The sequence below is a fragment of the Leptinotarsa decemlineata genome, unplaced genomic scaffold (assembly GCF_025532065.1).
Source record: "Leptinotarsa decemlineata unplaced genomic scaffold, Ldec_3_MD MMD2_tig00026330_RagTag_RagTag, whole genome shotgun sequence".
In the NCBI taxonomy this organism is placed as follows: domain Eukaryota; kingdom Metazoa; phylum Arthropoda; class Insecta; order Coleoptera; family Chrysomelidae; genus Leptinotarsa; species Leptinotarsa decemlineata.
In genome coordinates, this window is record NW_027412690.1 from 3,915,060 (window position 1) to 3,927,531 (window position 12,472).

Consider the following 12,472-nt stretch of genomic DNA (forward strand, 5'->3'; position numbering starts at 1 on the left):
GCACAGTTGTGTTATCATGAACAAGGCCAGTATTTAGAGCATTTGCTGTGATTTACTTTTGTCTTTACATTTCAGTTAATAATTGTTATTTGTTCAAAGTTCTATTTTAATTGAAAAGGACAAAATGTCTCATTTACCTCATACATACCTCATTTATCGAATTTTGATTGTTGATTCTGTCTCCGTATTTTTTCATTGGCTTTTCAAACGAACCAAACTCGGTGAAATTTTGATCCAATAACTTGAACATAGTTCGAAGTGTTTGTCGTCTTTCGGGATACAAGTTTAAATACATTTCCGATGTCCTAACACTGTTTCTATCGTATTTGTAATAAATTTGTATAATAATAATAATAATAATACTTTATTATTTACCAAAAATTAACAACCAATATTAAATTTCAATAAAAAAAAACTAGGTAAATAAAAGGTGAGAGTTCAGTTTTCTTTCAACACTAGGAAGAGAGAAACTGGTCTTCCACTCAGACCCTTACTACAAACTAAACTTAAAACTAAGATATACCTACTGACTAGTACCAGTAAACAAGGAGAAGAAGAAGAAGAAGACTAGAGAAAAGCAAGAGAAAAAAAAGGTAAAAGAGAGATAGAAAAGATAGGAAAGATAGGAACCCTTTTTATAATTTATTTTCACTTGTGAGCGCAGTGCTACTTTTAGGTCATGAAACCGCCAGGTTGCATGACGACGCTGTGAGAATTTTAGTTTTTTTGCTCTGAGTTAGGAGACATTTTCAATTATATTTCATTTTTGTAGTTCACGCTAACATACAGTCATGGCTTTTTTCAAAGAGAAACACGATCTACTGTAGTCTGTTATCTTATACGTATTTATGTAACTAGCAATATTATATGAAAAACTACGTTTGAAAATTTCCTTTCTATGTCGAGGAATGGTAAAAAAAGTTTGTCGAGTATTTCTATCATGTATGTCTTTTCTATATATGACTTTATCATGGAGATAGTTGGGTTGTTTGTATTTCAAAAGTTTGTAGAAGTAGCAAAGAATATGTAATTTACGCCTGTTGGACATATTGAGCCATTCAATTTCTTCAATTTTATGGGAAATCCTCTGCCTGCTTTTTATGCCAAAAATAAGTCTCAAACAGCAGTTCTGGATTTTCTGGATACGCTGACTATCCATGCCATCTAAACATGGTCCATATACAATATCACAATAGTTGAATTGGGAAAGCACTAATGAATCACACAGCATTTTTTTTACATCTTGGCTTAAATAGTGTTTATGTAGGTAAATCATCTTCAAGTTAGTGTAACTTCTTTTCAACATAATATTAACCTGTTCTTTGAATCTCAATTTTTGATCTAGTATCAAACCCAAGTTCTTTGCACTCTCACTAAAAGGTATTGTGTCATTTCCCATCCCATGACTTTTGAGGATTTATTTTGAGTAGATGTTTATCACATATGTCTTTTAAAGATTGTAAGTCAATATTTATTTCTCTGTTAGTTTGCATGACATTATCTGGTTCAAAGCGTACATGTGTTAGTTACAGTGCTGCAAAGCCTCATGAAATGTTGCAGTAAATAAGGTGAACAGAAGTGGACCCAAAATACTACCCTGAGGAACACCGCATGATACATGAGCAAAATTAGAAGTTTTCTCATTCAGAGTAACACGTTGAAGTCTATTTGATAAATATGAAGTAATAAGTTTGCACACATTTTGGCCAAACTTTAAGTAGTGAAGTTTAGATAGGAGAATTCTGTAGTTTATCAAATCAAATGCTTTCGAAAAGTCAAGTAGGATGAGTACAGTTGCTTTATTTTCATCAATACCTTTGATAATGTCATCCGTTATATTTGCAAGTGAACTCACACAACTGTAACCAGGTCTGAACCCCGATTGCTTTTGAGGTAGAATTTTAGACTGTTCAACAAAGATTCGTATTTGTATTTCCATAACTTTTTCTAGAACTTTGGACAGAGTAGGAAGAATACTGATTGATCTGAGGTGATTGAAGTCTTTTGGTTGGTATCATATCTCTTTTTTCTTCATTCGTGAAAGCCATTTTTCGCCAAAAATTCAATGACTTGTACAATAACAAAATGTCATTGAGTGTAACAAATTGGAAGACAAAAAACATCAAAGTCAAAGCCTATTATGATAAGAATGAATTTTTTTCAATATCCCCAATTTTTTGAAAATGAATGATAACTTACAATACATCATTGAAAAGGTGAAATCTGGTTCTATTCAAAACAGAAAGAATCCAATGTAGCGGCCATAAGAAAAAATGAAGTTGATGATGGTGGCCAGAAGACGAAACGTCGGATAGCAAATCTGAAAACACCACTATGCAACAGGGAAAAAGTGGCAATATGGTAGTGCAATTTATTTTTGAATTCTTCGAAAAATAAAGCCAGAAAACAATAAAAACCATTTTCTGAATTTTTTGTTTTTTCCGGATATCTCTGGATATACTAGGAATTTCAGAACTTTCTCAATGGCATATTATTAGTCAGGTAAATGCACAACTTTGCCCCAATTTAACCATCTTCGTATATCTCATAGTTTCCGAGATCCCAATGGTGAGGATCGAATTTGAAACACCCTGTATGTATAAGCATGGTAAAGTTAGGATGCCTGCATGAATAATTTTCTACATAATGCAGAAAAATGCATTCCCATCATACATCTCAGAATTTTTTTCTGTGCGACAAATGCATCATTGGCGTGAACTGAGGATCCCGTAAAATTGAGGCCATATGAGAGTACAAATTGAACAAGGTTGAAGTATTACATTTTGAAGATCTTAGAACTGACTGAGTTCTGCCGTAGTTGCCTTATTGAAGAGCACACAGAGCTCGGTTTACCAACCACATTTTGGATATGTTTTTCCCACACTATTTTATGATCAACTGTTACCCCCCACAAATTTAATTGGAGTCATTTGTTGAATTGATGATTTATTTGAATGGGTAGACTGGAGTTTATGGTGACGTTTTTAGGCAAAAATGTCATGAAATCGTTTTTTTTCTGAATATTGAGCGATAAACCACGATTTGAAAAGTAATCATAAAGTAGTTGGGCCTTATCGTTAGCACACACTATAGATTTCTGCCATGTTGCGTTTTTTATACAGATGGTAGTATCATCTAAATAAAATATTCAAAGATCAGAATTTGTTTTTGTGCAAGTGGGATCGTTTAGAATTACTATAAATAAAAGTGGATCAAGAACTGAACTCTGCGGCACTCCCTGAGATACGATCTGAATATCAGAACTGTTATTGCTGAGAACTACATAATGTCTTTCTCCTTCAAGATATGAAATTAGCCAATTTTTAGCTATTCCTCTTACTTACTCATACGTATATCAAATAATTTTATATGATCAATGGTATCGAAACTTTGGTCTGCCGGAAATAAGTCGCCTTCTGGTAAAGGAAGGAAACAGAGTATAGAAAGCGTTTTCCATGAAAACTCGTAGGAGTAAAATGACCGCTCCGACTTTTCCCGAATGACGTCACATTTCAACAAATTCACTTGAAACATTAATAATATATGTACTTAAACCTTCCTTTCGAATCACTCCCATTCATTGATAAAAATCATACGACGGTATCGTCACTCAGTCTATACTTAAAAAAACCTTCTTATTTGTTCAGGGAGGAAGAAAGTGCCAAATAGAAGAAATTATTGAAGCGTTCACGAGGGCCTTAGACGAGGCGGTGCAAGAAGAATCTGATACCGCGAGCCAAATTGCAGAAGAAGAATGGGAAGCTATCAGACCAACAAAAGTGGAGAGAAAGGAGTTCTTGTTGGGCAAAATCAAAGTAGGAAAGTTTGCTTTAAATTCCAGCATTGTTATTTGTGAAATGTATCTTCCACACTACCCCTTTGGGGTTCTGTTCGGAATTTTCTATTTATGTATGAATGACTAAAACCTGACTAGATATGTACCACAAATACAAAAGAACCCTGACAATGTCTATTTACTAGTATTGAACAATGACCAAATACTAGAAAGCATTAGTTAGAAGTGAACTAGAACATTTACGATAATAACCCCAGATTTTTATTATCAATAGTTAGTTTAATTGGTTCAGCTAAAAATACATTTATCGTTAATAAATTCTGTATTTTTCCTAATTAAATAACATACTGACATCAGCTAGTCCTTTTGCTTGTAGAAAATTCTAACATACGTATCCTGTGATAGTTCAGTCCTCAATTTCGAAGTTAAAAATAAGTTTTATATACGCAATATAAAAAATATTGAGTACTGTAATACAAATATTTTCATATAACAACCAACACATAACACAACCAACACAAATATTACTGATTGTCACAAATTCACATCCATCTAGTAGTTGAGAAACAAAAATTGTCTCGATTTCCGTTAATTTGTAGTTAGTAAACTATTTCTTGGCAGTAGTATTCACATTTATTGTGGAATGTAATGTGATATAATGTACCTTTAAATTGAAAAAAGTACATTAGAGAAACTAATCATACGAAGTCTTATCAAATTATACAGAACCTCATTTAATTTGTCGAAAAGATCATCCCTTACTTCAGTAAAGAATTCACAAGTATTATTGAAATAAACAAACAAACAAACAAATTTCCTTCTTTTCAGAAATATATTTCAAAAAATGGGATATGTGATAATTGCACCTTCTGGGAGATGAAGACTGGAGAAACTTGGGGACAGGAATACCAAAATCTTGGTAGGAATATTACGTCACAACTGATTCCCGTAGGAACATGGAGACCTAGTGATGGGGCTACGATGTTTGACGAATTATTTTTACACATCGCCCACGGTTTCAGAAAGAAAATTTTGCCTATGGTGACCTTTCATGTAAGTTAACGAATTTTTGAATCAACATTTTCCACTTAATTCCTGGATTATCAACCATTCGTTTTCGAAATTGTTGTTACTGGTCAACCATGAATCTAAAGATTTTCCACTTAAACCTTATCTCGAATACTAAGAACTGAGGAATTGAATACCAGGACTGGAGTTCGTAACAATTGTATACCTAACCTATAAATATTTCGTGTAGTAATCAAAATGTTCTTACATTAGGTGACATGCAACAGTATAATACTAATAAAGAATAAAGATCGGCAAATGAGATTAGAGTTGCTCGTAAATGCTAGAGAAATTTTTTCTAGCGATGCTTGCTTTTCTATATAAGGCCGATGACATACTTAGCGATTTCCGAGCGGTTTTTTCAAGCGCGGTTTCCGATTTGATATTTGTGATGAGTTTTATTGATGTTTTAATAACTTCATGGTAATTCTATTATTTCAGAATCCCCCATGGCAAATTCTGAGTTTGAACGAATCAGGAGGCGTTACAGAATACAAAGGATTGGTCTTTGACATAATCAGAGAGTTGGCAAAAAATCTCAACTTCACTTTCAAACTCGAAGTAGTAAATAAATCAGTTTTTTTGGAAAACACGACCATCAAAAGCTCTTCACATAATATCATCGGCAATTCTCTGACAAACCGCATACCCGTATATATCCTTAACATGACGAAAAACAAAGTCGTCTTCTTGGGAGCTTGTGCTGTTACAATTACTGAGGATTTGAAATACGTTATCAATTTTACCAGACCCATCAGCACACAAACCCACACGTTTCTTGTCGCCAGACCACGAGAGTTGAGCAGGGCGTTGCTTTTCATTTCTCCTTTTACAGGAGATGTAAGTATTTACACTATTTACTATGCAAGGTATATTATATTATTCTGCGACTCAATATATCTACACTGCTACACTAAATATAATAATATACAGTGCTTTAATGTCCCCCCTTTTATTTTTTGAACGGGTCAACTCAAAAAATTGAAATTTGGGATAATGAAATTAATGCATGAATACTTTATTTTGAAGTGAAATTGACAGATAAAACTTTCAAGATGGCGACTGGGAGTCATCTGGGAAAAAAATTAAATAGAAAGGGTGGTCTTGTGACACATCTTTTTGAAGCTCCTGACAAATGCTTCACAACCCTAGAATATAATGTCAATAACTTCAACTACTACAAAATGGCGAAACTTTTAATAATTGCTTGAATACATTGACATTTAACTACATAATATGAGGTAATAAGCTTGAGGTCAGTTCAGAAGATGCTCGAAATGGATGCCTTGAACTTCTTGACATATGAACAGCCTATCCAATAATTCACACGGAACATTTTCGAACACAGTAACGTCAACATCTCTACAAATATTTATTATTCTCTGACGTATATCCAATATTGAAGCAGGTTCAGTATCGTACACCTTTCGCTTCAAATAGCCCCATAAAAAAGTCCAAACGTGTCAAATCTGGCGAGCGGGCTGGTCATTCTGTAGGACTTTGACGGCCAATCCAACGACCGGAAAAAGTAGTATCCAAATAGTTTCTTACTTGTCTGGAGTAATGTGGTGGTGCTTCATCTTGTTGCAATACAATATCCATACCAAATTCATTAGGATTCGCTTCGACGATTTCAGTGATGGGAGGGTCAACAGTAGTTTCCAGCATATTCAAATACAGTTCCCCCGTTGAATTTTGATCAATAAATAGAGGTCCTACAATATGGTTTCTCTCGTGAAAATATCTATAAAAGAGAGACAAATCTCCAACCTTTCTTTGATGTTCCAGGCTATCAAGGTTGCGCGTGACATTGTAATAAGTTGGATATATTATTTTTCGTTGAATTTTAGATACCAAAACACATGTGTTTTCGTATAAAAAGGGACCCTTTATTAGCTTTCAGAAATAACCTTGAGGTCAACAGAGCCAAGTCATTTGAAGGGAAAGTCGTTAAAATTAACTGCTTGATGCTAAGAAATTCAATATTTTGAAACATTCAACCACATCATTCATTTCATTATCATGACGTTAAGGGTCGAAAATATATTATTCAGTCCGTGTACCCCATTTAGAATAACAGTCAAAAAGTACTTGAACGTATAATAAATATCTAAATTTATGTTATGAGTTTAAAGGTTGGACATGATAAAATTGAAGTATCCGAGATAGTCTACATACCTCTTATTCAAGACAGCGAAAATATCAAAATAACCCTTGCAGTAGCAGGCTCACGACATTAGAAATGCCGGGAAACATTCAGTAATTCTTGCGGACTTATTCGCTGGACATGTAGAAGACGTCAAGAGTACCAGCCTTAGAACAATTGCAGACTTTCTGATTGGTGGGAATTTTTACGAGATTATTTGAATTACATCCCCTAACAGAGCTAAGTTTGGAAATTTTTGAGAAAGAATTGAGGCAGTCGTGCGCAGACCCGCGAGGAGTTCGCGGTCTTTTGACCGGGTCGCTTCGACCTCCGGACATGGTTCCGGAGACCCGGTGTCGCGAAGGGTTTCAGATTTGTTAATTATTCGCAGTTTAATTTAATTGAGGTGAAAAGGGATAATAGCGAACGAAGTCAGTCGCGCGCGGACCTCAGGGTCGTTTGGTGGCTTTTGCCCGGGCAGTTGGCCCCTTTGGGGAGGTTGCTGAGAAAGCTATTTGAAGGAACTGAGGTGTTGCGTGTTTTAAGACACAAAAGAAATATTCGCGGTTATTTTGTCTAGCTGACTTGAGGTAAAAAGTCGGGAGCGTATGAACTCAGAAGTAGTCGTGCGCGAAGATATGTCTAGTTCAGTTGAATTTCCTACAAAATTTGGAAATTCTTGAGGAAGCTTTGAGTGAGTTGAAATATTGAGATATTTCAAGTCATCGTTTCGAGAAGTGATATTGGTATTTGGGAGTTCGTCGCGTTTTATTTGGCTAGGTGACTTGAGGTAAAAGTCAGGAGTGTACGAACTCAGAAGTAGGTCGGTTGGACTTCCTACAGAGTTGTGAAATTATTGAGAGAATTCGCGAAGTGATTGGGTTTTGATTATTATTCGCGGTCTGATTCAGTTTAGCTGATTTAGAGAACATTTTCGAGTTCCTGGTAAGAGTTTGGGGCAGTTTTTGGGGAAGAGTGGCTTTTGTTGAAGACTTCAGGAGAGTCCATCTACGTTAATTTGGTGAGCGTATTTAAAAACAATTTTGATATATATTGTATATGTTATTGCATGCGTATGTGTTTTATATTTTCGAATTGGCACCTAGAGTATTGATGAAAATCTACCATATAGCTACGAATCGGGTTCCCTTTTTCATTTTATTAGGTTATTATAGATTATAGCATTTTCCTATGGTATACAGGGAGAAGCGATTAAGTGGGTATCTTAATAGTTTCTCAGAGTTGTATCTCATTTGGTTTTCATAACAGATCTAGTAGAATTGAGGCAAGGCATACCTATGTCCTGAGTGAAGTTATTTCAATTATCAGAGGAATAATCCTGTCATTTTGTTTTAGTGGTTTATTCGTAGTTTTCACACGGTTATAATTATATATTTCTTTTTTTTCATATAGTTTAAATAACGTTCAGTAAAACATATATATATAAAAGAATAGTTCCAATATTATTTTGTGTAGGTTAAACTTCAGTATTAATTTTTGTTCATTTTATTTTATCAATTGTTAATCCGATTATTCCCCCGACTTTATTCATCAATAAAGTTGGTTTGTGAAAACACTGCTAATATTATTTCATTCCCTCAAACCCCTAAAAGACCATGCATTTAAGCCGTGGCGGAATCCAGTCTCTGAGATATAATTGGTGGCATAACCAAACCATTGTTCTACGAAGATAGAAAGGTAAAAAATTCAACTGTTGACCAAGTAATCAGGACGGATTTCAAACTTTTTCTGATCTGGTGGCAGCAACTCTCGCGCTACCAAACTAAATTAAAAAATACATACCTTCGGCTGAACGACCCTATATACAGGGGAGGTGTATTTTTCTGGTGCGAGTATAGCTGAGATAATTATTATATATCTTTAGTAGTATATAGGGATCGCCAATTCAGACCCGACGGTCATTTATTACAACGTTCGCGTTTCCAATCAGGCATATGGCTTTTTTCTGGATGGAATCCAGCAACTTCGGGGTATGTTTGAGGGCAGAGCTCCATACATGAGAACAATACTCCAAAGAAGGTCTGATCTGAGCATTATAAAGCATCAAAAGTTGCTGAGGTGTGTACAATTTTCTGGTTCGGAACAGTGTTCCAAACTTTTGAATAGCAGCCTTTGCAATTCCAACGCCATGATTGTGCCAAGACATAGTGCTATCCATTTCAACTCCCAACAAACTTATCGAAGCAGAAAGCGGAATTGTCTGACCTGACATTATTATATCCGGTTCGGAGACATTTATCTTGGAGAAAACCGATGCCTGGGTTTTTGTGGCATTGAATTGAACCTGGTAACTTTTACCCTAATTCGAAATCACTTCTAGATCCTCATTAAGATATGCAGAATGAAAACAGTTTTGAAGATTTCTCACTATACAGACAAGAAAGGAGTTGCAATTCTAGTTTTTGGAAGCCGTTCTTGTTTTGGAATTATTTCAAGCAATTCGTGAAATATTGTTTAGTTAGGAAGGTGGAATAACATTACTTTTAATTTATTATAACTGTACACATTTACGAAATCACGAAACACATAACAGTATTTTGTCTCACTCTAGACCTGGTTATGTTTGGCAGCATCCATAGTTTGTATGGGTCCCATTTTGTATTACATACACCGATTCAGTCCAGTTTACGAATACAAAGGAATTCCAATGAAGGGAGGATTATCTTCGATTCAAAACTGCATTTGGTATATGTACGGTGCTTTACTTCAACAAGGTAGGTGAACAAATGATTGGGAACAAATACAAAATTATTTCATTCTTTCGCAGGTGGAATGCACCTCCCTTGTGCGGATAGTGCGAGACTCTTGATTGGTTCTTGGTGGCTTGTAGTTTTGGTGATAGCCACAACTTATTGTGGAAATCTTGTCGCTTTTCTGACGTTTCCTAAAATAGATATTCCCATCACCACACTGGAAGAAATGATTTCTCATAAAGATACCGTTACCTGGAGCTTTAGAGAAGGAAGTTACTTGGAAAACGAGTTGAAGGTGAAATAAACAATCACAGTGCCGATGATCATACTTTCAAAAATGTTTCTCTACTTCCAGATTGCCGATGAACCTAGATTCAGAAGTGTTTATGAAGGGAGGTCTAGACAGTCCAACTCTGATATTAGTAATTTAGTAAACAGCATACAAGAAGGAAAGCATGTTTTCATCGATTGGAAAATAAAACTACAGTTCATCATGAAAGAAAGGTTTCTGGAAACTGGTCAATGCGATTTCACACTAGGTAGGAATTTTTCTTTTCTATCAAGACATTCGTTACAGAATAGAAATTGGCAAATGACTGTGAGGAAACAACTTCTCCTGTATGTTTGCATGTCTGTATAGGTACAAGTATCACTGAATATCGTGTCAGTGAAAAAAGAAACGTAACATTCAGTGTGTCTTAAGGAGCGGTACCAGGGCCTCTTCTATTTAGTGTTATAAGAAACGCAACATTCGGTGTGGCTCAAAGAACGGTGCTTATTGCCTCTTCTATAAAGTGTTTATCTCAACGGCTTGTTTGATCTTGAATCGAGGGGTCTACATCACCTCAGTTTCGCTGAGGACACTGCTATATTTCACGAATCAAAAAACTGGCTACAATTAAAGGCTGAAGCTAAAAATGATTTTCAAGTAGTTCGAAATGGTTTCAGTTGAACAAATTATACTTAATATTGACAAAACACAATATATGTCTATTGCTCTCTATACAAACCATTTACCAAAACTTGAACGCTTTACTGTTGATCCAAATACTCATATCCCAGAAGTAACATCTGTTAGAATAATAAGGATACTGTATATCCACTGGAACATTCTTACTAAACAATAAATAAGTTTCTAAGCGTAATAAGATACTTGGACAACATAGCTTGGGCCCTAAATTATTTAATGGCAACATATTAAGTTCATACTCAAATAACGAAACTGTTGAATACAAAATAAAAATGTTGATACCAATCTAATATCATAGAAAAATTTAATCTCACATACAATATACTCTTATCTTAAATAGAGGAAAGGAATTTTAGATAAGGATAATACAAGGAGTATATAATGTGAATAAAATCTTTACCCCTCTTTCACAAAATTACAGAAAGTGTTTCCAGTTTCCGAGTACTTTTAGCAACTCCCACTTTCATTGGACTTTCCATCATTCAGCCATTTTTGTATTAGTTTATAAACTGTTATTACTGATGGTTTATTTCTCAATCATCCCTTTGAATTGTTCATTTTTAGGTTTGGAGGAATTTTTTGAGGAGCGGCTAGCTTTAATTCTTCCTCAAGATTCTCCTTATCTTCCAAAAATCAATGAAGAGTAAGTTACTAGGTTCTTTTTATTCAATTCGGGAACGCAACAGTACAAAAATAGGATTGAATATAGATTATTTTGATTTTTTTCAGATAGGTGTTATTAGTTCAAGTCATCATAATGATGATATTCGAAAGTAAATCGCTAGATGAAATTCACAGTTTATTTTGAACATGGTTTCTATTTTTTCCGATTTGTTCTACAATTCTGGAAAAGCAGTTCAGATTTTTATTTTTGAATTTCTACACTAAAAAAATTTGAAAACAAGTCTCAAAATAAACCAAGTCCAACATCGAAATTCCTCATTATAATTTACTGTGTTTCGGAAAAGATTCCGATTTATTAAAACTATGACTTTATTTTATGTGTTCCTCAATTTAGAAAAGTTGCAAATATTTTATGTATTCAATAGCATTAAACGAAGCATTTCAAAACATATTTACTATACTGTATTTTATATAAATCATCAAATATTTCATTTTATAGAATCAAAAAACTCCACCAAGTCGGCCTCATTCAAAAGTGGCTACAAGATTATCTACCAAAAAAGGACCGCTGTTGGAAAAACCGTCACCTTGTAGAAGTCAACAATCATACGGTCAATCTAGATGACATGCAAGGAATCTTTTTTGTCTTGTTTCTAGGTAAAATATATTTATCTTCATTCAAATTAGGGAATCGTAGTTTTTTCATTCAAACCGGTGTCTAGATATATTGATTGAAAAACAAAAAATAATACTTTTCAGGTTTTCTACTGTCTCTGTTTCTGCTGATTTTTGAAAAGGTTTGGTTCGGAAAGTTTAACAAACAGCAACAGAAAACCATACAGCCGTTCATGACATAGAGAATCAGGTTTGGAAAGTTATACAAGCTACTTATATCTTCGAAGAAACTTTCAGTTTTGAGGAATGGGAATCAACCAGAACACATCAATAGAAAGATCGTTCTTCATTTTATGTTGAATAATGAATTATTTATAAAAAAAAATTGGCGTTCCTTTGAAATTCAAAAATACATTGTGTTGAATCTAAGAAGTGTTATGATTATTTTCCCAAAAAGTCTCAGAAAACTTTTTCTTACCGGTTATCCAAAAAGCACTTTATTCATAAAATTGTGTCGATTTTTATCCCGCACAAAAATT

General features: G+C 34.4%; 1 protein-coding gene across 7 annotated transcripts in view; it reads left to right on the forward strand.

Annotated features, from left to right (window-relative positions):
* Positions 1–12,365, forward strand: part of Ir93a (Ionotropic receptor 93a) — a 37,026-nt gene extending 24,661 nt beyond the window's left edge. For 4 of the 7 annotated variants that reach the window (XM_074182850.1, XM_074182848.1, XM_074182849.1 and 1 more), the window contains 9 exons: positions 3,648–3,815; positions 4,625–4,849; positions 5,306–5,704; positions 9,583–9,745; positions 9,799–10,019; positions 10,080–10,263; positions 11,259–11,337; positions 11,818–11,975; positions 12,078–12,365. In XM_074182850.1, coding sequence (XP_074038951.1) covers positions 3,648–3,815; positions 4,625–4,849; positions 5,306–5,704; positions 9,583–9,745; positions 9,799–10,019; positions 10,080–10,263; positions 11,259–11,337; positions 11,818–11,975; positions 12,078–12,175 — 1,695 coding nt within the window. In that variant the 3' untranslated portion in view covers positions 12,176–12,365. Of the gene's footprint in view, positions 1–3,647; positions 3,816–4,624; positions 4,850–5,305; positions 5,705–9,582; positions 9,746–9,798; positions 10,020–10,079; positions 11,221–11,258; positions 11,976–12,077 lie in introns of those variants that run through there. The other 3 variants (XR_012467338.1, XM_074182852.1, XM_074182851.1) reach the window with 3 other exon arrangements.
* Positions 12,366–12,472: the final 107 nt, after the last annotated feature.